Source organism: Barbatula barbatula (assembly GCF_947034865.1).
Source record: "Barbatula barbatula genome assembly, chromosome: 10".
Classification (NCBI taxonomy): domain Eukaryota; kingdom Metazoa; phylum Chordata; class Actinopteri; order Cypriniformes; family Nemacheilidae; genus Barbatula; species Barbatula barbatula.
In genome coordinates, this window is record NC_136773.1 from 10,405,546 (window position 1) to 10,433,375 (window position 27,830).

General features: G+C 40.1%; 1 protein-coding gene across 4 annotated transcripts in view; it reads left to right on the forward strand.

The window, feature by feature from the left end:
• The first annotated feature begins 3,997 nt into the window (after nucleotides 1-3,997).
• The window catches only part of ets1 (v-ets avian erythroblastosis virus E26 oncogene homolog 1), a 38,779-nt gene continuing 14,946 nt past the window's right edge, over nucleotides 3,998-27,830 (forward strand). Inside the window, exons 1-3 of one of the 4 annotated variants that reach the window (XM_079465756.1) lie at nucleotides 3,998-4,067; nucleotides 6,001-6,108; nucleotides 11,267-11,417. In XM_079465756.1, the coding sequence (XP_079321882.1) occupies nucleotides 6,040-6,108; nucleotides 11,267-11,417 (220 nt within the window). In that variant the 5' untranslated portion in view covers nucleotides 3,998-4,067; nucleotides 6,001-6,039. Of the gene's footprint in view, nucleotides 4,068-6,000; nucleotides 6,109-11,266; nucleotides 11,418-20,528; nucleotides 20,948-27,830 lie in introns of those variants that run through there. The other 3 variants (XM_079465757.1, XM_079465759.1, XM_079465758.1) reach the window with 3 other exon arrangements.

Sequence of the window (27,830 nt, forward strand, 5' to 3'; positions counted from 1 at the left end):
GGAAATAACACATGAGGACAATATGGAGACAAATTGACTCAGACTCAAGTGTCATAATATAGACTCTTAATGGGATTGTTAATCCAAAAATAACAATAAACATTTAGTGAATCTCATGTCACTCAAAACCTGTATAATGGAAGTAAATGGGGCCCGTTTTGTTGTTCAATTTGGGGGGTAACATTCTTCCAAATATCTCATTTTGTGTTCTGCGGAAGGAAGGAAGTCGTACAGGTTTAGAAGGAGATTAAATGAATAACAACAGAATTTTCCTCTCCGTTGAACTATATATGCATATAGAAAGCAACTTCCCAAAAAAGATTTAAGACTCGAACTGGACTTGTGATAAAAGACTTGACTTGATTTCTCTTTCAGAGACATTTGAACATGTCTTGAAAAGAGGATGTGAGGTCTGCTAGCACTCAGCAAAGCTCTGGGACAATTAAGAGAGGAATCTTTGATGAAACCCCAGTCAGGATGGCAGATGCTCTGTCAAGATTGAGTCAAAGACTCCTATAGATGATAAGCCTTTGATGTTGTCCTATCATATTTTTATGTGTAATAAAATGTCTTAAAGACTTTAGACCCCACCCCATGTTGCTTTCGCCTACATCTTGAAAACCAACAGTGCAACAAGTGTGAGGGTGATAGCTGAGGTTTATTCAGGACGATGAGAGGGTGAGACCTGGGGGGTTACAGATCTGTGAGATTAAGTTTAACACTTGCTTTGCACTTGCAACCATGACGGCAACAGAACGGACATGAGCAGTAAAGCAGTCAGACACATTGAGTGATGAACGTTTAGAGCTGCTGAGCTCTGTTTAATGTATAGCGTGACAAGAACGGAGAGAGGAAGAGACAGAGAGAGACATTTGTGAGAGTGCCAACAATGGATAGGAAAAAAGTAATAAAGGGATGGGACAGAATAATCAGTTTTAACTTTCCGGTATGACGCAACAGAAAAATATAGCCAATAAATAAGTTGTGTATGCTTAGGTCCATAAAGGGATATAGTCTACCCAAAAACCGCTGAGAAATTTCACAAACATCTTTTGTGTTCCACTAAAGAAAGAGTCATATGCAGGTTTTGAACGACATCAAATTTTTATTTTTGACTGAACTATCCCTTTCATATCTAATTAGTTTTTCAGACAGCAATGGCGTTAAATGGAGAGCCCGGGGAAACTTTTGCTTTAGTCACCTGTCACATATCCAAAATGTCTGCAATAAAAAGTCAGAGATGCTAACTTGAACTCAAACATTTCTCAGCAAACCCAAATTTCCGGAGTTAAGCTACTCTAATGTTTGCCATCCAAACATACACAAGATTCCTAATGTTCTGGTTTATAGAGCAAGAGAGAAGGAGACGGAGAAAGAAGGTGAAAAAGCGCTATCGAGAGAATGGATGAAAGGTGTTGGAGTGATAAGGAAGGCGTAAGGAATGCAGGAGGTGATGAGCGTCGGATCATGTGGAGGAGAAGTGAATCAGGCCTCTTCTTTGAACCGTTCATCATGTTAATTGAAACAGCATTGAGGGCACACGTGGAAGATCTGGATCACATTCACTGCCTTTTATTCAATTTGGCTCATCAGAAGGGGTGCGTCTTTCTCCTCCTCGCTCCCATTTCTTTCACCACATGGCCATAAGTCACACAGCAACCCTTTTGCCCCTGACGTGTTGCCCCTCCTGAGCCCGGGGGGGATTGCTTTGCACCAGCATCAGAACGATTCTCCCCCGAGACGGCGCAAGTTGACATGGCACCTCTTCACGCCTCTCACCTCGGACTTGAAAGCACATTCAGATTTACTTTCAAGGACCCGCATGAAAGATCTTTGACCATGCACTTTCTAATTCAAACAAATGAGAGCGCGGGGTGGCAGCGATGGGCTTATCGCTCATCCACAAGGTGTTTCAGACGGGACGCGGACAGACCACTAATAAAAACTACATAGTCTACATAGTAGCTGTAAATGAAACGGAATGCCACCAGTGACTGAACACCACTGCAACTCAGTTTGTCATAAAAATTGTAGAAGGGTTGATAAAACATAATTTTATAATAGTCTGTTTTTAGTTAATTGTATAGAATAATGATTAATATAATAATATTAGAAAAGTATTGATTTATATAATAAATATTAATATCAATTAATAATATATAAATGAATACAATAGTTTTTAATAATTCTTTTTTAAATGATTGTCATCAAAATAATAAATGTTACTATTCTAAAAAACAACGACAATATTAATAACAAAATTAATAACAATAATAATTCATGATTGTTATCATCATTGTGATAACATAATTCATAATTGATGCAATTCATATTGGCCTATATTAATTAGTGTAATAATTATTGTTTTAAATAAACATTTTCAACATAGAAAATATTCACTTTTCCAATATTTAACAAATCCAGTTTAAAATGATTGCACTGTTTGACGCAATGCATTCTGGGATTTTCTTCTCCAAGAAGGATATATCCGATGCTTAAAACAAAACATCTAAATAAGTTTCCGGTCATCTGGCTTTTGTATCAGGTCTGTAGCTTGTGTTTCAGGAGCCTCTTGATAGGTACAGCTCACAAGGTTTTGTAAGGGATAAAATCACGAATACTGTGTTCACACACACGATAAATAGACGGAACTCTTCACAATCATAGTACACCACTGAGGCTTCTATGTCAACGATGCTGTTGTCCAAAACCGGACCAGATGTTTTAATGAAAACAAGATCGCACAGATCTCTGTTCACTTCACATTAAGACAATCCACACTTGTCACACACAGCTGGAGTCTTTCTCAAATTCGCACACACCTCATATTCTCCTAAACACATGAATATACAGGTCGTGACCACCCAGGACTTACAACGTTTTGTTCATGTGCTCACAACAACACAGCTGTTTGTCACTCCTCTATGTCCAAAACTCAGGAACATGTCACAACTCTAGCCCAAAACTGGCTTCCTCCCACTACGAGCATAGAACCTTGGGGACCTTGGACAGGACACAAAAACAGACCACTCCCTAAACCTCTCTCTGACTCTACAGCAGTACCACTCTCCTCCTATTCACCAGTGAGCAACCTGCAGGACAGATATCAGAGGAAATCCACTCATTGTGACCCCCAAGGCTTGCTTTTCCTTTTCCTCCGTATATGGACATTTTCTTCCTGCCCTGTGACGAATCAGAACAGTGGGACACATCGTCAGGCGCAAATGTAGGAACTGGGAAACATTATTCTGTATGCTATACATCCTCTCTGTTATTGACTCTATGTGGTCAACAATAACAGTTATTGAGCGTCATGTGTGTGACACAATTTTAAAAGTGAATGCACTTTAAAAATCATTCTATAAAATATCATATGACTTGGTACATTTATGCTGCGTTCAAGATACCTAGGAAGTGGAATATTTCCCACCACAAACACGGAAGTAACGTCTGGATTTACTAACATCAAAAGGGTTTAGTAACATTAAAACATTAATGCTACTAGTGATTTAGTAGCATTTAACATTATAAATACATGTTAACATTAAACGAGCATAGTTCCATAAAGATAATATATTACCCGATTGAAGTGGGAATTATAGAGTTTCCGAGACGCACGGTAGGTATTATGTATAACAATGGTCCAATAACGCATGGCGTGTTTGTGTATTCGTGTCAAGATTTGTGTCAATTTATTGGGATAAATGTACAGACAATCTTTTTAAAATCATTTTGATTCAATATTTTCACAATCCAAATAATAATAAAATAATGTATATTCCCAATTCAGTTGTTTGAATAAATGATAAGAAAATATATTCTTATTTATTGTTTACGATAAACTGTAAGTAGGCTACAATCTTATGGTCTTATGGCGTTCCCAGATCAGTTGCTGGACACTTGTTTGATGTTGAAAGTCGTGAAGGAGTTTTGGAGTGAAGCGCAGTAATTGGGGAGGGTGGGACTCCGGCAAGTGCGCTTTATCCTTCCTCCCCAAAGACGAGCCAGGTACACACACCAGCTGACAGCTCACCGCAAACAGCCTTCAGACTATCTGCGAAATAACGGTAAGGGGAAGTTTCTTTGATTCCTTTATCGATTTGTCTACGGTAGAAAATGGTTCAAGTGAGCAATTTCGGAGCGCGTAAAACGAGCAGACACTGGCGGTGCTGCGCTGGAGCGCTTGACTTTGAACTTTCTGTTTGGATCAGGATGAATCGCGCCGTTATTCTGATGCCCAAAGAACTTACTCAGCATCAATAATTTGAATGGATATTTGAATAATAGTAAAATAACATTTTGTTCTCTGACAAAAAGGTGTTTTAAAACGTTTTGCAACTTTTCAAAGAGTTTTTGAATCCATTATGTAGCCTATTTCATTATTAACGGTCAGCAAATCGTACATTAACTACAAAGATGCATTACATTTAACATGCCTTGTGGTTAAAATGTTACTGTGACTACAAAAATAGTTTACATGGAAATTTCAGACTCTATTATTTCTATTCATCAAACGCAGATCTTGATTTGCTATTCTGACTAGTGTGCAATACATATTCATTCGGTGGAATAAGAGACTGTTTTGGTAACCTCTGGAAGATTCATCTGTAACAGCCTCAACCTTTGACTGAGTGTAACATCAGTTGCCACACTCTCTAAGCACTTCAAGATGTTCACTATCTCTCTTACACACACGCACACACACACGTTTCTGTTTTAGGTGAATCCTCAGTCGTTGCCCTGCCTGTCTGTGTACGCGTCATGAACTTCTTCCAGAAACAGAATCCTCACAGCTGGGCTCCAGCTCTCTCTGCTAATGGCTGCTCTAGTAAACAGCGATAAAGGCATGGCAGTAAGAGGACACTGACAGAATGAGTAGGGGTAGAAGGGGAGGGATAGGGCAGAAACCAGGCATTGGACCGCCACCAAAGAAACTGAACTTTTATACTGATAACATGGCTCTATATACCGTATTATTACGTTTTTATATTTAATATTGTTTAATTATTTAATAATGTCTTCTTGATAATGTTGCTTGCATAACACAATAGAAGATATTTTGAAGAACGTTGTTGACTGGCACCCATTGACTGTGTCCATACAAAAGGAGTGAATGGGTGCCGGCGCTACCAACTTTCTTCCAAATATCTTCTTTTGTGTTCTACAGATGAAAGAAAGTCATACTGGTTTGAAATGACAAGAGAGTGAGTAAATGATGAGAGAATTTACACATTCATCACTTTTACAAACAAAAATTATGTACATTTGGCCTACACTATTTATGTTATGAACATGAATTATACTTTAAATTGTCAAGGTGTGCTAACATTTTGAGATGTCAGAATTATGCTTTTCATTGTCGGTGAAATAAAAAAATCTGCTTATGAGTTATTTTTACTGAAATAATGATACGTATCTTTAACAATTATATTTACGAATAAAACAGCCAACATGTTCTGTTTTTTAAGCATTTTATTGATTTTGTGTCATAAATATTTAAATTTTTAATCAAATAATTTAGTTCAGTTATATTTCACAATTGTTATTTCACCACGCTGCATGATTTCCAAATGTCAATATCTATCGACATATCTTTCAACCATTTATTCATATTTGAAAATAGTAAAAAATAAATGTCAAAGTTTCCATCAATATACGTTAAAAATCATATAAATCAAAAACGTACAGTGACTGTTCTTTAAATGATCCGATGTGTTTCCCAGCGGTCGGTTAACACACACTTAAGCAACATTGTAGCAACATTGCGATATATAGCCGCTGTTGAACGCTATCACTCTACCATCGTGTCCTGCCCTTCTGCTTGTTTTGCTTCATCCGATGTCATTTATATATCTGAGTGACAGGTTATTACTAATCCTGGTTAACCATACGCCTGGTGGAGTCTTGTCTCTCGGATAAACAGTGTCTGATTGATTGAGGTCCGTGCCCTCAACCACCTTACCTCCAATGTGGCCATGTGTTTGTGTCAATTGTCCGCAGGCTTCCATCGCTGCAGAGATTCCTGCAACGGCTTGTAGAATGAGTTACTACTTGGATCCAGTTTCCTCCTATCAGACTCTTCAACCGCCCAACTGTCTGGGTGCAATGGTAAGACCCCTCCACCTTCCACTATAAATCACATCTGTTTGGCCTAAGCTGCCCACCACACCAGCCATGTGCAAGGCACCAAGTGAAAACACATCCCTCCATCAAGTTGACGGTTGAGCGAGGGTCGGTAGGTTTTGTGTATCGCAAGCAATGGTTTGCATGGTAATTCAATTAAACCTAAATAAGTGCGTAGGATCTGTTAACTGCAGTTTTCTGCATTAACTACTTAGTACTTAGCTCAAGTACATTTAGAGAACATTTTGAGAAAATGTTCTGTAGAAAAGGGTAGGTGCAGCGATTGGTGCAGGGTGATGGGTGGCAAAGTCTGGAACGTGGTTCGTGAGCTCAGTAGTCAAAAGACAAAAACGAACAAATGTACTCTTCTGAAGTTTTTGACGACTCATTTTTAGTAACTGTTATGTTAAACGGTTGTTTTGAGTTTCCGTGTTATGCCAGTACCTTGTTATTTCTGGGAACGAGAAATAATACAGAAATGTACAAAAGTGTGAAAATATTTTTTTGTGAGTACCGTTGATGGTAAAAAAAGTATGTGATTTTCGTATTCAGCATGTTAAACTTCAAATGAAATAAAATCCCTTTATTGTCACTCAACCATATACACAAGTGCAACTGTAGGTGAAAAAGATGGGTGCAGTTCCGACCATCATGGCAGAATGAGAGAAGTGACAAAGAATTAAAAAAAACACAATAGACATTTTCCTGTACACAATTATAAAAAAACTAAGTTATATTGTGTTATCTTCAGGGTCTGTCATCATGTTCATTACAGCTGAAGGTTGCATATAAATTCTGTTGTCTGAGCAGTCTGTGGTGTTACGATGCATAAGTAAATGTGGATGTCAATGGGATTTCAGTGGTATTAAAAGGATCTGAACCCAGGAATGACACCAACCTGCCCTGAATGCCAAACATTAGACACTGAAGGCTCAGAGAAACACATGTCTCAAATCGAAAGTAAAAAAGCGAAAGAGAGAAATTATAATGTGAATCTTTTAAGAAAAAACATTAACCTCATTTAACTCCTCACACGTACTGTCTTGGGGTCAAGGTTGTTTGTTGGGTCGGTAAAAAAGGGAACACGTTAGCTGTCCTGCTGAAGAAAGAAGTCAGGCAGAGCATATTGGGATTCCACGCAGGTGAGTTCAGAATGAAAGGTGTCTAATAAAGATTCAGGGAGGACATTTAGGCATCAGTATGCACAGACAGGGCTGTTAGTCTTCGAGACGGAAAGGGTCGCATGCTAATCCGCACCCGGCCCGGCCACCTCATGCAGGAACTCACCGTTCAGCTAATCTGCTCAGGTGGCCTCCGTGGCTTTTGAAATTGAGATGTCTGTACGCTCGTCTCCCACCACGGTCAAAGGCTACGTGGAGGGGGCTTTCCTCCCGGTTCATTAATTTACATGTACTGAAGAAGAAAAGAACATTCTCTGATCTCATCACCCCCTCCTCCACCTCTCTCGTGAACTAAAGATGAGAAGACCTGCAGAAGCGAGATAGATAGACATTCGTCTGTGAAGTAGATTATTAGCACCGAAGTCTAACAGAACAAGATTGCCTGGTGTTGTTGTTGTTCCGACTGAAGTACGTCTGTTGACACGGCACACTTCATTTTTCTTAAGGGCAGCTCGAGAGGGTTATGTGAACCCCACTTCATCACGGAACACGACTCTCGAAACGCATTGCATTTGCATATGGTCCTTTCTGATTGGATGTCGTAAAGCACAAACCGTGCTGCTCTGATAATCTTCCGCTCATCATCAGACATTTCGGCTCCTTGTTTCAGCCATGAGGATGGGGGACGGAGTGGCATCGCTCTTTGAATCGGACTGGACCCCATAAATCCGACTGCCGTCCTCCCTACTTCCTCTACATCTCCCTCAACAACCATCTATTTCTCTCTTCGCTCCCCATGACTCCACTAGCGAAGCTTCAGACTAACCTATGATCTCCCAGCTCAACCAACCCCACCATCACTACCACTACAACGACAACAGCTCTATAAAGCTTCTGTCAAGTCTAGGTTGATAACCACAGGCTTGCCTCAACAGCAGGCTTTATCAGATGGGCAGTCAGTCACGCTGCATATGCCTCCCCTTTGCTAAGAACAGGCCTGGAGACAGACAGTAGCTCAGATACCCGGGGCTTCTGTCACCAGAAACACTCGAGATGACAAATTTGCTGTCAACCTTTCAAAACATTACAAATATAATACAGTGTCACTTTCTTTTCTTCTTTGTCTTTACCTTTCGCGGCATGCAGGGTGTAAAAGGGGCGGTTCACCAAAACTTGAAAAATCGGTCATTATTTAGGGGTACTAACTGTTATGTTGTTCCAAACCGGTATCTTTAAAAGTTTAGCAGAATATCAGGCATTTACTTTTGCATTATATAGATGGTATCAAAGTGACAACATAAACAAACATTACTGCGCATGTGTGCGTTGGTGGGCTGCACTTAACTTCCGGTACACATTTGCAAACAATAGAGTGTCTGTAGATTATATCTGATGACAAGCAAAAGAAACCAAGAAAGAACTGATAGTTGGCTTAACTTGTCTCTCCAATATTTTGAATTTAGACTGCGATGCCAAGCTCAACCGCTAAATGTCAATGTACCACACGGTTTTTTCAAGACCCATTCAGCAAATTGTTTATATAATAAAATGAACATACAGCAAAATTCAACAAATTGTTCATTTCATGAAACAATTCGGGCAGTCCCAGCGCGCCTCAATATAGTGAAAGTGGATGGTGACCAAGGGCTTCTTTTACAGGCCATTTATAGACTACATAACTACATTTTTGGGCTGCTTTGGCGGACTGAAAACACAAACAGGATTAAAAGTTTTAAAAGATGCCATTTGCATTCTGTGCAAAACAGTCTAAAATTTACGTCATGCGGATGCTTATTTTCTGTTCAGTCTGTTTGCATGTTTCTTTACATAGTAGCATCACCAACTACTGGCCTGGCATGCAGAATACAGCTGTTTTTTTTCTTTATTTTTGCACATCTGTGTAAGTGAAGTTCATTTTGACAACAGTGTCGTGTGCTAATGTGTCGTGTGTACGTGAAACTTAAAAAAGAAAGTAACTTTTAAAGCACTGTAATGAATACTTTTTTCTAAAGTATCCATCCATTTAAAAAAGTGACAAAGATAATAAAAATAAACATTACAACCTTTTAAAAATTATTTGTGGATGGATAGATTTTGATAAATTGATTTTGCAATGAAGAATTCAGAAACAAAAAGTCAGAAAGTTAAAAAAACATGAAGTGAATAATGACTTTGAATACAAGACTTCTTTCTTGACTTTTAGCTTGAATTGGCATGATCTTTAAAGAGCAAGAGTGGTGCTATGATGAAGCAGTTCCAGGCCCCTCACAGGGCACACGTTAAACTCTTTCTTATGCTCAACACTTCGTGCTTGATAAATCTATTAAAAAAAAAAGCATGCAGCGTCTTCTTTTTGTCATAAAGATAACAATTTAGACAGATAAATCTGGAGCAGTTTCATGCGCAAACACAGCAGTAATGCTGATTTATTTACCACAGACATGCTGATATCAGTTAACCTATTCCTGTGCCCAACGCTTTCACAACACGCTGAATGTGTGTGACTACTGATCGCATATCAGGTTTCGTAAACAGAGCGAATTCAAGAACGCACAATAATCTCTCAAACTCAATCACTTAACGCATTGCACACAAAAACTTTATTGTTTCATAAATCTAAAACATTATTTTCAAGACGTTTACCAAGGCTGTCAACAACACAAGAACAATGTCTGTTTACTGTACACACAATCTTTTATACAATTACATGTGATGGCATGTGCTATTGGCCAAAGGAAGTTCATTTGGGTGTTTCAATGGACCTTTATCTGTGAGAAACAGTTTTGTATGAGGTATTTTCCCTTAGAATGGGGCTCAGAGGCTGTATTCAGAAAACATCCTGCAGATTAAGAACGATTTGTGAATCTGTTCGGCCTGTTGGCCTGTTAGACAAAAATCACAGCGGAGGATTTCAGATATTGAGTGGTTTAAACACTGCAGCACAGAGCAAAACATTTTTTTGTTTTTATTTCTTTCCTATTTGATAACACACACAAGGCAAAGGCTGATTCTTGATCACTTCCTAAACAATTCTGTTTTTTAAATGTTGTGCCAAACTTCTGTTTGTTTTGAGTAGTAAACATTGTTAAGAACCAGCTGACTCAGCGAAGTTCTCTCCCTCGCTTTCTTCTGACTGTCTGACTTCCCCTCTCCTGGCCTGACGTCAGAGTCCCACCGAGATCAAAAGAATCAAAAATGCTTCTCAAGTGCTTCGGTTCAACAGAAACCCGAGCCGCCTCAGGCCACACAGGGAATTTCATATGTAGAATACTAAGCTATTTGCTACTTATTGGTGGTGAGCGGTCAAGAAATAAAACCCCCAGGATGACAAAAGGCATTTGCCAGAACAAAACAAAGTTCACAGATATTTAATATATACATAAGATATAACACTATATCACTATTGCACTAATGTCTTGAAAATGAATAGCACAAAATATCATCCAACAATCATCTTCAAATATATGACACCATATTAAAAACTGTATTTTTATTTATTTTATTACAGGACAGGAGATGCTCTTTAAGTGTATGTTGTCATTTAAACACATAAAGGGCGTAAAACCAAATTCTAAGAATATGTCCGCTCATGTACATCCAGTAAACTGTAGTGTTCCGATCATTAATTTGTAATATTTTGAAATAAGAAAAAGGCACTTTAACATTGTAATGTCTCACCAACCAGCAGCCAATGTCACAAAAAGTAGAATTTCTTTTGTTTTCCAAACTTAAATGAAATAAAATGAAAATTTGGATGCCCGGATGAAAGATGTGTGCGACTTTTGAGCCCGTATTATTACAGACTGAATATAATTTTTTTTTTTTTTATTTGCAATAGTCAAATAGTCCTGTTTTAAACTAACACAGTGTTGCTGTGTCAGGCTGTTAAGGATGCTCTCTAGTCATGCACTTTTTGGTCTAAGTCAACCTTAACAATGTTACTTACAGCTGCCTCTGTGCATCGTCTTTAAAAGTTGTCAATGCGGCTAGTGGATGTCAAGTGTTTTGTTTTGCTGTTGTAGAGGCCGAGTGGTGGGATGGCAGTTACTATGGTACCACAGATGCAGCCTCCCGTCGTTTGCCACTCACAAAACCCAGCACCAGCCAGACACCTGTACGCCCATCACATCACCCTACAGGAGGTGCCCAATGGACCAGAGTACAGCCCCAACGGTAAGACATTACAGTGTTAGGATGGATTTTTTTGTACTATCCGGGGGCTTAAAGGAATAGTTCAGTTTTTTCATCATTTATTCTCCCAGATCTATTTGAATTTCTTCATTTGAAAACAAAAATATTTATTAATCCATGGATTACTTTAATGATGTCTGTATGTCCATTTTGAGGAAATTCTTTTGTCTTCAGGTGAACAAAAGAACGTCTTTTTGGATGAGATTGATTCAAGTTTGGAAAGAATTTTAATGTGCAAACAAAAGTCATGGGCTGCTCAATGCAGTATCATTTTGTCTGATTTATATGGACTATTTTTCTTCTAGTAAATTCTAAAAGTTTCATAAGTAAATTTCGGAAATGCATCATGGAATAGATATTTGAGTTTAATGCGATGAAAAAACTGTGCAAGTTAAATGCCCAATCTAATAAAGGTCAATACTCCTCTTACACAATGTAAGGTTCAAGGCTGTTTGCCGTAAAGCATTTTTGTGTGTGACTGAAACGTGCATATGCACACAACCTCTTTAATTTTTGAGGAGGAGGAAACTACAAGGCATCTGGTAAAGGCATCTCTTTAGGGTGAATGTCCCCATTAATCCTCCAGAGAACAATGTTTTCTCTGCCACACTCACAGTATGTTTAAGTATGTGTGTGTTTTTATTTGTGTGTGTGTGATGTGAGATGGGGGAGGCTGCTGCATGCTCTGCATTTTTTCATCCTGGACAATATTTTTTTATGTTTATTCAAAATGAGAACATTCCACCCAGTTTTGACATCAGCCTCCCTGGTTTTCAGAATGATATATGGAAACACCAGCGACATGCGCCATGAAAGAACAGAATGTGTTTAAATGTGTTTGTGTTGGAGTAAATCCAGCGTTGGCACCAGTTTTCGGTTTACACCTCCAAGCAGGACACAAGGCCACAAGGGTCCAAGGGCGCAAGGCCTCAGCAGCGGCCATCGTTTTCCCAAGCCTCGCGGCCCCTTGGGGGAGTGCGGGGGGAAACAGGCCGGGTCGGGTTTGATGGGATTTGCTGATGTTTGTTGCTGGAGACGCTCACCAAAGGCCTCCAGCTTTGCCTGCTTAGGTTGCACCACAAACAATGTAAACTGGAAAAAATCGACCTTCTTAACTTTGAAACCTTAATGTTTTAAGCGCCTAGTTTCTAAGAGTGACTCTTTTTAAGTCCTCAATCTTGAGGTAAACCGTCAGACACGCAGCAGAATCCAGAGATGAAACAATTCGTGTAACGGATTGCTTTGTTTCAGTTGTTTCTTTAGTCATATGTGAGGCAGAGTCAAGTGTAAAGTAGTGAAAGAGCTTGCCTGTGCGAGACGGTAACCTCAAAACATACTCTTGAACTGTCATCCAAGCCACCGCACCTAAAAACCGTTGGACTGCTACAGATGTTAGTCAGACTGAAACGGGACGCCCTCCCGTTACCCAGAAATTCTCATATAAAGCGGTTAGTCTAACTTTTACCTTATACGTCGATAAAAAAATTACTTGAATATTAATAATACATGTCCTTTCACCTAAAACGTGGTGCTTTGTAAAATGAATAGCAAGGGTTATTTTCTTCAGTATGGTCTGAGATTCAGTACACTTTTAATAAAATCCAACACCTCAAAAGCCTATTTGAAAGCATACAAATTGCATGTGAAACTTAGAGTATTACTGTATAATAAAAAAAATGAAAGCGATTGGCCACCACCTGTTTTCCCACCCATAGATCACCACAGATGCACAATCGCCCATTCGTGCTCTGTTATACCCACACCAGTAGCCACATGCAGATTCAACACTGTTTGGTCCATGAAGTTGAAGTGATAGTTCACCCAAAAATGATTTACTCATAATTGGCTCACCCTCTTGTCGTTTCAAAGCCGTATGACTTTCTTCTGCAGAACACAAAAGAAGATATTTTGAATAATGTTGGTAACCAAACAACGGCGACACCCATTGTCTTCCATTGTTTTTTGTCCATGCAATAGAATCTTTTTTTTAATAAATATATTATTTTGTGCTCTGCAGAAGAAAGAAAGTCTTGCAGGTTTGAAATGACAAGAGCGTATGACATGAGTAAATGACTCCAGAATCTTTATATTTGGGTGAACTATGCCTTTAACTTCATGGATCAAACAGTGTTAAAGCTGCACGTGTCCACTGGTGTGGGTTGAACAAGAGGACGACTGGGCGATTTGATGACTGAAACTATCCCTTCAAATGTTAACTGAATGCTGTCAACTCTGTTTTGGGTTCAAAACGACATCTCTTTTTGCGTCATTTGGACGACAGAAAAATATTTCGGAAAGATGTGACTAAACTTCGTTCCTCCTACTTTCCAATGAGCAGACAGGCTCTCCATTGAATTATTTTGACTATGCGACTATTGGCTTTGTTGATGTCTCGACTTATGTCACTTTTTCTTTTGACCTTTTTCATCCTAACCAATCGCATGCGAAAACCTCCCATATTAGACTCAAGGCACTTAATTAATCAATGCCACATTCCTGCAAATGACGAGGTTTTCCATGTGCTAAAACGGAACACACGCTCCAAGCTTATGAAAAATTGTGCCGCCCTTCGGTTTGCAGGTGTGCTGTGAAACGTGACGTGAAACACACCATAATGCACACAGACACGCGCAGACGCCCACATGCTTCAGACAGCACCGTTCCGCATAGCTGTACCTGTCTTGCATCTGTAGGCTGTAGGCGCAGGTGCCAGCAGTTAAACCAGAGACGTGCTGTAAACGGCTTTTGTGCATTACACATATGGGACCTACATGTGGAGTAGAAATGCTCGTGTCAGTTTTCTGCAGTGTGTCACACGTTGTTGCTCCAGAAGTCCATCAGTAAGAAGTAATGATTTGTTTGTTTTACCTTTGTGAATTCTTTGTTTTGGTAAATTACAAAATCGACAAAAGAAGCCGTGTTTATTTCATGTCATGCACTTCTCATAAGTATAATTTGTGTGACACACTCCACATCTGATTTCCTTTCTTCTACAAAACACAAAAGAAGATATTTTAAAGAATGTTTTTAACCAAAAACCATTGGTCCCCATTGACTTCAATTGTATGGACACAAACCAATGTCATCAAAGTCAAGGGGGACCAAGGGTTTCCTGTTACCAACATTTTTCAAAAGAAATTGTGTTCTCAATGAGAATAAGATGTGTAAATAATGACAGAATTTTCATTTTAAAGGTTTCTATTATTAAACTACCAATGCTGAATACAGTTTGAGACGATGTCTAATGAACAAGAAAAATCTCTCTTTTTGCTATTCTTTTTAATTATTTGACATCTATGGGAACGCTGGATGTCAATCCTGCTTGCCAGAAAAATTCCACGTTGTTTAGTTCACAAAACATAAACATTAACAGTGTTTATTTGCGCGATTTACACACACAAAAATACAGAACATCCCTCTCGGACACATTTAAAACTACACGTTCCCACAACTCCATCCTTTTGATTCAAACAAATGCTGTGGACGGCCACATCAATGCTTTAAACACACACACCCAACTGCACCACATTGACAGCTGTGTTATGGAGCTCTGGGACCGCTGGCTTACGTTTTATGATACGTGATTTGACAACTGGACAGCTGAATGGAAGGGAAACTGCAGTTCTAATAATGAAGAGTGTGTATGGGTCTACACACATAACATGGTGTTGTGCACAAGCACCTTGCAGTTTGTGTTCGTGTGTGAGAAGGCTGAATCCGAATCTTTGTATATAGATGTGTGTGCGTTTGGGGGAGAGTTCTGTCTCTGATGAGGGGCACGTCCTCGCGGGCCAAGGCCCATTTTTTCTGGGTTAAAATAAACAGATGACTGGCGGGGGTCTGGGGGTTATGGGAAAGGAGGAAACAGTGATGCTAATCAGTTCTGCACACACTTCCCCCAACTGTAAAACAAAACAAGAGAGAGAGAGAAACACACAGATAGAGCGAAAGACAGAGAGAGAGAGAATATTTTGCCATAAGTGCGCATGAGTGAAAGTTTACAACTGCAGCTCCACTTAACAGAGTCAAATGTCGAAATTTTACTTTAGTTCCTCTTCAAATAGATTTATTTCTTCATATCGGTTTTCGTAAAAGGCACTCCGTGTAAGCTGATATTACAAAATTCGTAGGCAACTGTTTCACAAGAAATTCAAGAAATAGTGTAGCCCAAAGTGACTATTCTCATGTCTGTCAAACTCCAAAATGAAAGTTTGATGTTTTAGATGCAAAACTTCAAGCAACAGTAATACAATGTAATGCAGTAATGCAATGTTTTAAAAAATCTGGAATATGCTTCTATGGTGCTTTTTAGTGAGCCATGTGGAATTTGTTTAGCACCCCTGACTTTCGAAGCACAGGACTAAGGTGGCTGACACAGGACTAAGATGTCATCACGTTTTCGCTTCTTTGTCGATTGAGATAAAATATTTATGAAATAAGCCCTGTATAGCAGTTTGTCAGTTGAGGGTACTGTAGAAATAACATGGCCAATTCCGTGGTGTATGTAGATAGAAATAGGTCATTCTAAGGTAATAAAAACATAACGCTTCATTATGTGACGTCTTTATACACATAGTTATGTATATTTTATTGCATTTCTGTCAATAGATCCTCCAAAAAATTACACACCGGACCTTTCATATTGTTTATCTATTTTGGAGCTTGTCATTATCGGAAGACTTCTCAAGTTTCTTTCATGTTTCGCTGATAATCAAACAGCACACAGTTTTACAACAACCGCTGCATTACGTGATAATAACGATTTATTTTTGGACAAATTATTCATAGTGGATCTTGGCATTCCTACAGTTATTGTTGGATTCATAGAGATTTAAGCCCTCTGACCTCTCAGATCAATGGACTGACGTACAGCAGCACTGTGGCCTGCTGTTATTGAAACCAAAGGATTTGCCTACTGTGTTTGTGTGTGTGAGTGTATGTGTGTGTACAAGAGAGAAAGACTGGGGGGCATAGATGCTTAGAGAGGGGAGGAGGAGAAAGGGCGAGATGGAGGGATGTAATTTAATTTGCCACACAATGGGTGAATAGCAGACACGTGGTGGAGCTAATGGACGAGAGAGATGTCCTTTTTAGCAGTGCTAATTGATAAGAAAGAACTTAGCCTTTGTTGAACCAAGCCCCGTCCCTTCTGTGGATTCGGCATGGACACGATTGGTAAACCCCCATTCTCATTAAACATTCTTCTAGCACTCCACCACCAATACACAAAGACAAGTGTGTTTGTTGATGTGTGAATGTTACATTGTTTAATAAAAATATATAAGCACGTTGTGATCACAACTGTATTAATGTAGTGTGATTTCAACAAACACGTGGCGGAGTAATACAAACCGGTAATGTTTTCTGATCATATATCATCAATTTTAAGAGACGTCTCATTCGATAAGGTTCTAGGACTGGACTTTGTAGTGTGTTTTGGAGTTGTGGTGTGTTCTGATGAAAAATACGTAATGATTTTCACACACATGAATTTCTTTATTTGCATTTTTCTGCAGAAAATGAAACCTGGAGAAACAGGTGAAAATAACAGAGATATGCTCTCTCTTTTTTCAGGCCTCAAATACGGCAAAGAAACAAGTTCATATTCTCTTTTAAGCAATAGAACAGTAATATTTCTACATGTTTTTGTCATTTCGTCCTGTTAGTCTTTCACTTTACTGTTGGATGACTTGATGTCACTCCTGAGGTTTCATTTTGTTAACACTCAACAGACAATGGACTGGAATGGCAACAAAACATCTAGAAATGCTGCATAAAGGTTTATGGTTTATTTTTGTAAGTGGCTGTATACAATATTTTGAATATGTAATTATATTACTGGTATTCAGAAGTTTATACTAAAGATATACAGTATGTGATAATCTGTCGTGAACGATTTCATTGACTTTAACCCACATAAATAAGTAAGCTGCATTGCTATGTTTCAAACAGAGATGGCGACATAGAGTCAACGTTACGGATTGCATCTTTAACTTTCTGTAACCATGATATAGAATGGCATGCATATACTTTACCCAGCCTAATTTGACCTGTTGAAACCATGACAACAGCACTGTGAAGATCAGAGAGGCGAGTCAGCAGTGTCAGCATCTGACTGAGAGGGTGGATTCATGATTGAAGCATAATGAACTTCTTAACATAGCCGTGTTCCTCTCCTCGGGGTAAATTCCCATACAACTATGAACAGTTCTGAGGCTAAACACATGCTTCCAGTAAGTGTGACGGGCCACAGCGCGGGAGCGAGATGTGTTTTTCCTTTGCTGTATCCTGGAAACTGCTTGTTTTGGGGAGTCAACAACATAACACGTTGCTCGAGATCCAAGTTGGAGAATGAATGAATTTTGAATTTGTGAATCAAAACCAAAAGTCCCCTGTGTCCGTGCAGAATTTCTTATAGTTGCACGTCACTTAAAGGGGTTTCAGAGAAATCATTTTAGCCTGCGATTACCTCAACACCAGTTTAGCTAAGTCAACCCGGGGTGGGTTACCGTTATGATATTTTCCACTTATGTTGCGGTGAGTTGTGATGAATATAAAATAATTTTATTCACTGATATATTGTTTGAGCCATGCCACAGTGATGGTATATCATATAGGAAATGGTTTTTGAGACCAAAGGTTTTCAGTTTTAGTGATTTTGCACTTGTGGGATTTTCCGTCTGCAAACACAATGAAAAAACAAAGCGTTACATTTTTCTGAACATTGAGCATTTTTATCAGACTTCAGAAACCAGTTTTAAGTCATTCTGCAAACAAATGCAGCCATTGCCTCCAATTAAACATGATATTGACTTTGAAATTGAACAGACTGAAAAAAGGTAAAACTAGTAAAATGGCATCAAAGGAACAGAGCGTGACAGGCTGCAGGCTGGACATAGGCCTCCATTCTTATGAAGAAAAAGAGCCACTCAGCAACCTCTGGCTCTGATATTAGTCAGCAACCCCATTAGTCTTAATGGCCGCCTCTGGGCGCTGTGGAGCCTGGTCTTTTCTTTTAAAAGTACGTACAAGGAGCTCATTAAGACTTAAAACAAAGAGTATTAGTGAGAGGGGGGTGGAGTGAAGGAGTGAATGAGTGACTGACAGAAGGGGGAGATGCCCCGACATCACCTCCTTCCATTAATGTGCCCTCCCCCCTCAGGCTCTCATTGACGGGCTCCGACCACAGAAGCTCCATAAAGGCCGAGCCATTTCCATAATCGCTCATATCTGTCAGATGAAACACTATCCAGACAGCTTAATGGACATTGTGTAGAATCCCTGTTTAAAAATCCATACCTAATCAATAAGGCTGGCTCCCGGCACCATTTGGAGATGCGTGCTGCCGTACCTGCTGCTCTGTAAGGTAGCTTAGTATTGACCCGGCTAATAGGGTTATTCTGGATACAGAGACCTGCGCTGGTCACGTTTGGACTCAGTTTTCTCTTCGTGATAAACGCGGCCGGTCAGAATTAGTTTTACGGAAACACAACGATCCACCATGACGTAGCTAAGTGTTTCAGGCAGCCGTTCCCACAGTTGTCAAAGCGCTGGGCGCCACTTAGGAAACAGCACGTGAAAATCGCATGGGCAATCTGTTACCATAGCAGCTTATTAACTTAGAGCGGTCGCAGGCCCTCACCCCTATCTCTCTGCTTCCATTCAGCACCTTTTTAGATGCGAGTAAATCTTCGCTTAAATCCATCAGCGGAGTGATTCGATTTGTAAAACTGAATTTGAACCATTTGTGTTAAAAATATAGAAGAAACATATTAATGGTGAAAAGCCTAGTATATATTAACAATATGTGAACCATTTGATGTACATTATGTATTTGTAACATCTATCAAGTGCTTAACTAGCATCTTTTATATTTAAGGTGATTATTACAGGAGTTGGCTGTGGACGGTATGGTGAGAAGTTTTTTTAATGATCTAGTCAAGGTGGGCAGGAAATACGCACGGGTGTTTACGAGGGTTGGACTGAAGTTATAAGAGCGCCCGTTACTTTCAGATCATTTGCAGACTATTATGCAGCGAGAGGAGACGCGCCTTTTTATCCCCCTTTGTTCCTCATGCAGCTTTAAGCAGATTGGAGCGCTTCAGTAAGGGTTAAACTGAGCATAACATCAGCAATTCAGAAAGACGAATGAGATGCTAAAACATGAGCCTGTGGCTTGCACTGTTTATCAGTGTTTTTAAATAGACTGAAAAGTTTTCTTGCCCTTGGTAGCTTTCCTTGAGAGTGTTGCATTCATCATTTGGAGGTCAACTCTTCTTTTGAAATCTCCGAAGAACATCAAGTACATGGATGTTTGTGAACTATTTCTCTGATATGACACTTTTAGTAGATTGCATCAGTGGGGTTAGGCAACGTTTTTACTAGTGAGTTTTCTTAGCCTGAAGAAATGGCTCAAGACAGATAATGGACAAGATGTGACCTCAGTTTCTTTGTGTAATTGTTTTATTTGCCAACATCAGCTCTGCTGTATTGCATAGACTCCTGGCAGTAAGTGAAACGAACAACTGGGAAGTTCCCACAAGGTATAAGTGACAATTGTGCGCAAATAATCACCACATTCATTTTATAGCTTACAAGTTTATTAACGAATGGTGACAATACATTATAGGTGGAGTTTGTAAAGTTTATATAAAGGTCTTATTACAGTGACCATGTCGAAACATGTTTTTTAAAGATGAAAATGGTTATTTTATCAAAAGAGTTCTACACAATGATGCTAAAGTGCTCATATTCAGGAAAAGTGTCATTTTATTATGCCTACATAGCTTATGATAGTAGCGAGATTTTCATTTGGTCTCAACTATACTATTTTTACTTATAAATTAGATTGGGAATGATTTATGGTTTTAATTGTATTTGTTTAATGCTCAAACAACCATTAACAATTTTGTCCGCCAGAGGCGCTGCGCTTACGCAAAAAGCGACGCAAAACTAAAAACAAAAACTCTCCATTTATAAACAACAAAGCTGTATTGGCTGTTCAAGGCGGCGTTTTTGTCGTGTCGAGTTGATATAAAAATAGACAGGGCAAAACTCTGAGGGTAAGACAGCAGACTGTCTGTTTTTTGTAGTAAGACAGCAGAGTGGTGTGTAATTGAATTGTAGCGTATCTGCGCGTAACACCGCCCCTTCAACCGGGGATCAGCCTCTTCCGCGCCGCACACAGATCCGCCCTGACCGGGCTAACTAACAGAAGAGAGGCAATGAACGAGTGATTGAGATGTAGAGGGAGAGAGAGAGAGAGAGAAAGAGAGAGCGGAGGAAAGGACACACATCAATACTTGAGAGATCGGATCGTGTTAAAGGGAAAACCTGTGTAATTCCTGAGAGACTTGAGGCACATATACGGACTTTGGAGAAGAGATTGGGACTATAAAGGAGCACGTACAACACAGAGACATTTAAACAGACTTTAGACATTAAATGCGTGACCATGACTGCAGCTGTCGAAATGAAGCCGCTGACAATTATTAAATCCGAAAAACTAGACGGTAAGTAAACGCGACGTTTTCACGTTTTTCATTCTCGGGTTGATTGTGTAAAATGTGTCTGGTGCAGTTATGAGTAACTTTTGCCAATATTGAAATCATGTAGACGTAAGACCATTTTCATTCAGTGTAAGAAATACACGCCTTTTCGTGTCCAAACGACAACATTGCGTTAAATCGATGTAAAACATGTCGATCCAACGTTAGTCTGTACAGACAGGTAACTTATAACATCTGTTTATGTTCATGTTAATTTATATTAAATGCTCACGATGTGTAGCCTACTTCGTTAATGTTTGTTATACAAATAATCGGTGTTATATACTGCAATGGGAAGTACTGTAGGCTATGCATATTATTGTTTGTACAGAACACCCTAAATGCATGCGTAAAACTGCACTCATTTATGGTAAAGTTGAAATGCAACGTGTCGTTTAAGAAAACACCTTTACTCGAATATACTTTGGGGTTGTTAAAATGGTATTAATGCGTGCATGTGGAGGGTCTGACAGCGAGCAGATGTTGATGCCACACGCAGCCTCCGATGACATGACACACATTTGCGCTCTCGTGCAGTCGCGTCATTTCGTGCATGCCCAGCGGCTTCACATTTGAACTACACCAGTCATTATTATAGTTTATTGAGTACGAAAAATTTGCGTCCTTTATTGTGAATATGTTTATAGTATTTGCAGATCTTTTCTCATCGCTTCAAGCAGATGTTTTGGCGATCCAGCACTGTTATATGTTGCTTAATGTCCTAGTCCTCTCTCTCTCCATCTTTCTCTCTCTCTCTCAAGTACACATATACAAACAAGTATGTCAAAGCAGGGAAATTCCCTCTTGGCTAAAAATGGTTGGTCAGTTTCAACTGAATGATGCTTGATGTGATGCTGTCTCACTGTCCATTCATACCACATCCATTAACCCCCACCGCTGACCCATTCCTGCTCAGGAGGGGCCGCATGCCTGACCAGGGATTAGGGAGGGAAGATGCCATGCTGGTTATGCAGTCAGCACTCTCACACTCCTCCTCTGTTCTCCTGTAGACAGGAATAATATGGCGAGTGTGCAAGTGGGATGTTAGCGCATGCTTTGGCCTGGTGTACTTTCACTCTATAAGAATATGACCCTGTTTTTTAGCCCGGAAGGGCAGGGTGAGTTCAGTGGCCGCTAGTTTCCCTACGATAAAATGCTGACTGTCTCAAGCCACAGCTGGTGGCAAAACACACACCATTCCAAACTCCCTACCTCTCACTTACTTACAGTATACACACACACACACACACACACAGCACCACCAGCTGTTAATGCATCATGGAAAAAAGAATCACCTTTTCAAGCATGTCAGAACGAAAGTCAAACCTGAGGTTTAATGATGTGTAAGATGTTATATGAATCATTAGCGAGCTCGCATATTCGCACATGTACACTTGCCCGCTCTTTTTCTCACACACCTTTGCAGACTTTACAGATGGAGACTCTTAAGCATGGAACGTTTGCAAGAACAAGCTTTGACACTTTTCAACATACACATAATGCTATAACGCACATGCCAGGCTTTCTCCCCGCGTGGAAAAAAAGTTTTTAAAGTGCTGATACGTGCAGCGAGGTTGCCAGAATACCACGCTATCTTGCAAAACTATTTCTCAAGACGAGCTCCCTCGAGTTCAGTCATCCGAAAGTGTTCAGGCCAGGGTGAACGCAGCTCACCGCTCGAGGCTGTAAACTTCTCGTAAGACATGTTTACTGCTGGTGTGGTACTGAGGTCTTCCTGAAAAATAGATATGCGCACCTTGTGGGTATGTTTGACAGGTCGGCACATGGTGTTTGTGTGTAGGAGTATAGAGCTCTGCAAGCTGGCACAAATTTAGTTTCCAGCATGTGTGTGTGTCGGTAATGTGGAGAGACCGTAGACATTAAGCACCTGATCCCAGTTTGTATTGGGTCGTAGATCAAGACAAGCAAGCAGTGTCATGAGAAGACAACGGCTAGCACAGACACAAGCCCTCTCTTTCCCCTTCCCCCCTTTGCGTTTTTGACTGTGTTTATACAGAAGTGATGAATGGTTGAATTCAATCAAGAGTCACACAAAAGTTGTTTAGAGTTCAGTCGAGATTATCTGATTTAACCCAAAGACATGTAGTGCATGAGAGGACAATGGGGGCTACACAAGAACCGGCCAGTCAAAAAACACCCTTGCATTTGTTAATAGAGTTGCTAAAATAAGATTGTGTGTGTAGCTCAAATTATTTCTATTGACTAAAAAGAACTGAAAGAGAAAAATGTTATTGCTCATGAGTTTTTCATATCTTAAAAGATTTTATGACATTCTCAGTTATGTTTCAATTAGTATTAGTAAATTTTGTAGAAGAAATAAAATAGACAATTGTTGAAATACATTACGAATATTGTGGAAATGTTGGTAATCTAAAACCATTGGAACCCTTGACGTCTATTCACTGGACACAAATCCAATGCAAGTCAAAGACGACCAACGGTTTTCTGTTAGTAAAATTTTTCAAAATATGAAAGATAGTCATACAGGTTTGAAATGACAGAAATTTTTACTTCGAAGGTGAATTATCCCTTTAAAGTCATCATGACACGGAAGTTACAAATAACTTATTATCCGTATCGTGACATATATCCGAGTGAAACAGCTTCTGAAATTAGAAAAATGTAGGGCAGGGCTTTTTTTTGCCTTTCCCTTTTTGATTGGTTTGTTGTAATTTGGGCCTGGAGGGGAGGGAACAATGCCAGGCCATTGGACAGTCAGTATAGTCCTACCTCTTTTTTGTTGCTGACGTCATTTGGTGAAGAGTTGTTGTCAAGAGGGGGAGAGGAGCTTAATGTTTTGAAATAAATATTACAAGTGCAAATGAATTTTGAATAAATAATGGTATCCACAGATTAATAATTTATGCTAATAATAGTTAGTCTAAACCCTGCAATAATGTGTAAAAAACACGTAGCATTTTTCCTATTTGATTTCATTGTGACTTGAAAGAAATCTCATCTATAATTTTTCTTTCTTATGGGAACGCACTGCCAATCTGGAGCAAAAAGTGTTTACATGAACAGCAGAATATACCATACTCAGTTGCTAAAGAGTTGACAAGTTATTGACAAGAATAAATCCATTTATGGAGTTGCAGATGTTTATACAGCCTTATTGGTCAACGCTAAACCCATCTTAATATTTAAATGTCTAATACGTTCTATACAGAACAAACACTGCTGTGCCAGAAGCCCTCAGCATCTTCAGAGGTCTGTGCTTTGAAATGGGAGTTGTCAAAACGCTTGACAACGGGGCCACTCCTTTCATCTTTGACCAAAGACTACTTAGCACAGTGAAATGAGTCAGCAACAACACGAGAGACTGCCAAAGGTCCCTCCCACTCATTTGTGCCTAGTAAAAGAACCATATAGAAATAGCTGTCAATGAGAATATCACCTCTTCCCTTTCTCTTTATTTCTCCCTCTCAACTCGTGTCTTGCTCAGGGTTCAGTGAGTGACAGGAATGTTCGACAACTGGGTGGGCTGCCTGCTTCCCTGTTTTATCTGATTAAGACGCTTCACTCTCATCTCGAACCCCTGCTAGGCCGTGGTAAAGCAGAATCCGAGCATCATCAGGTGTAGCCTATAGCAAGCTTCTAGATACTATCTTGGATTCCTGTTGTTACGTAACGAATACACGCAAAAGGTTTATGTAATGTTCTGTAATATTCCCCAGGCCTGTGCATGCCTTTCTACCTGACAGCTGTGCAAACATGGATCTGGGCAATCAAGGTCGGTCTGATTTGAGTCTCTGACGGAGCCAAACAAGTGACTCAGTCTGAATACAGTTTTTATAGATCGTCGAAAGGGCACGAGTCACTACGAAAAGTATGTACTGACATGAGGTGTAGGGCGTGTTGAACATTGAGAGGTAGCAGGATTCATATTTGACACTCAGAATTGATTCACCAGACTGGGAATGTCCATGGAAAATATTGCAGTGCCCCGGGCTGAGATGAAACACTGTTAGATCAGAGACTGAATGTCCATTGGTTAAATGACTCCCTTGTCAGAAATTCTTTCTGGTGGACGCATAATTTTATTGTTCCCTTTAAAGCTTAGTCATCAAAGGGTGACGGGAGGTCCTAGCTTTTATTCGTTCAAGGTATTGGCTATTTAACAGCACAAACAAATACTTTCTGAAGCGTTCCGTGCGTCAGAATAACCAAACGACACGTCAGAGATATTTTCATTGAAAACTATCTCAACCCAATTCGCTGTTGAATTTGAAGTGGTGGCGAACGGTTATCTCTGACCCTGATTCTCTGAACTTCAAAAGACACAGCGTGTCCCAGAGCAGGGAAGAAATAACAACCAGGGTGTATTTCGCAACTATTTACAGCACCCATTTTCTCCCCTGTGTTCCATGTGTCTCTCCGTCTCTCGTCTGTGGGCCACATGGGCTCTTGTCTCCTCTTGCTGGTCTCCCCTGATGTGGTGTCTGTCTAGCCCGTCTTCTCCCGCGTGCTACAGGCTAATTACTGAGTCACAGCCCCTGCCGAGCTGACTCCAGCACCCACCCCTCCTCCCGTATGACATTAGCCCACCCCAGGCTCTCTTGTGGGCTCCAGACCGCCTCCTGGGTGGTGGGAGGCCCTTGAGGTGAGTAAGCCAACCAGCCAGCCGGACCGGTGCCTTTCTTTCCATGACACTCTGTTTTTTCACAGGGCTGTTCTACAGATGTCTCTCATGTACCGTGCGTGTTTTAAACTTTCGGAGGTTGGTGTTGGGTCTGGTTTTGAAATCAACGCAGCATCCTGACTGGTTCTGGCTTAGTCTCACATCTCAGGGAGGCAGGGGAAGACCAGTTCCTAGATTCTTCTCTCCCATCGGCATATGCTCTTTCACCAAGTCACCTGTTTTAGGACTCAGTTCCCATGACTGTTTTTGTAATTATCCTATTTTTGTCTCACCCCTCAAGCTTGAGTTCCTGTATTGGAACTGTTTTGAAAGGATGCTCCTGGCCACCGGTCGGGTTACGTGTGGTATCACGTTATTCAGGCCTTAAGCTTTTCTGTAAGGAAAGTCCAGGTGTTTGGCTGTGGCTAGATTGTCTGTTTGTGAGTTCTGCTTGATATACAGCTGAATAGAAGGCACATGATCCTTGGCAGTCAGAGGAACCAACACAGCTGGGACACTTTTTCTGTCAACCTTCTGCTGGCCATCTACATATTTCTGACAGAGGGGCTCGGGCGATTTAGGCACTAGAGCAGTTAAAGGCGTTCTGTGTAGGTGTCTGGACCGAATCCAAGAGGCGGTCATAATGAGGGCTTGTCTTTGACATTGTTCACTTGCACCAGTAAAGTATGGTGGGATCCAACAACTCGCTGCTTTCTCATAAAACCGTTCAGCAGGGATCACTGTTAGTGTTTTATTCTCCTTTGAGAGTGTGTGAGGAAATATGTACACATGCAATATGTACACGGGGCGTTTCTTGTGCGTTAGACTTCTTCTAACCCTTTCGTGAACTTCAAAGACGTGTTAAATAGATCTGTCGCTATGTTTCTCTGTGACCTTTTGCTGTTTATAGACACAGTTGATGTTGAGCTGGTCACCATAGAAATATTTTCTGTTTACTGAAATTATGTTTCGGATTAGTTACTTTGAAGATGCGTAAGAACACAAGTTCTGTTGCATTTCTGAACAATTTCCGGACCTCCATTCATCTATTTTGGGCTCATGGTCTCTTTTTTATTTCTGCGGCTGTGGTAGTTTATTCTACATTCAGTTAATTGTGTAATTGGTCCATTTACAATTGAACTCAAATACACATCTGTTTCAAGGTCACAAATTCCGAACAAACTCCTAAAAAATCTGTCTACATTAGCGATTGTAAAAAAAGGCAGGAATGTATGGCACGAAACATAAACACAATGCGGTCTGTGGGGAATTAATTTACAGAGAATGCATCTGTTGGCCATCGACTGGCTTCACAATAGCAGAAACCATTAGCCATTAGCTTTCTAATTGCATGCAGAACTTTCCTTCCTTCATTTCCCCAATACGGAAAGCTCCTAGCTCATAAACTCAACTCAGCATGACTGACTGCCCGTGTATGAATTTGCTTTGATCAGAAATGTCCTGCGATGGATTTTTATCCACGTGTCTTTTCCCCCTCCTTAAGTGTTGTAGTTTCAGGTACATTTGGAGGAGGTTTATATTGAGAAACGTCGCAAAGAACGTAAACTGTTTGTAAAGTTCAGCGTTTGTTTGTTCGGAAGTCTAAACAGTGCGTGTAAGATGCAGTGATCCAAGCGGGCCCATGGCCTGGATAACTTAAATGTGTTCACTCTAGCAATGCTGTTACGCTCTCTCAATTTGCATGTTGCAAGCCGCCTCTGCTTCTCCTTACAAGATGCATAGAAGCATTGCTCTGGGTATCTTATACATAGCTTGACGGAGTATTGCAGACTATAGATCAAAGCTAGGTTGCGGTAGTGAAGTCAGTTGCATTTTGTAAAAATGCAGTGATATGCACTTTGTTCTCACCATCAGAATTAGGACCTGGCATCATTTCAATCATGCCAGATTATATTGTTTTTTTATTCACTTATACAAAAAACAACTTTACAACTGAGCAAGAGCTTCAATGTGATTGGCATGCAAGTTTCATGAACTTTATTTCTGTTGAAGTGGTTAAGAGTAACTGCAGAATGGATGCATTCCTTGTCCTCTCTTGTAAAAGAGCCACTATGATTTCAATCCTCAATGTGGGTCCTGTGTGTGTCCTACCGATGGTGATGTTGTGCATATGTGTGTGAGCGTGTTAGGCCATCCAGCGAACCCGGGGCACCCGGCGGCCAGGTCTCTAAGAATAGCTGCAGT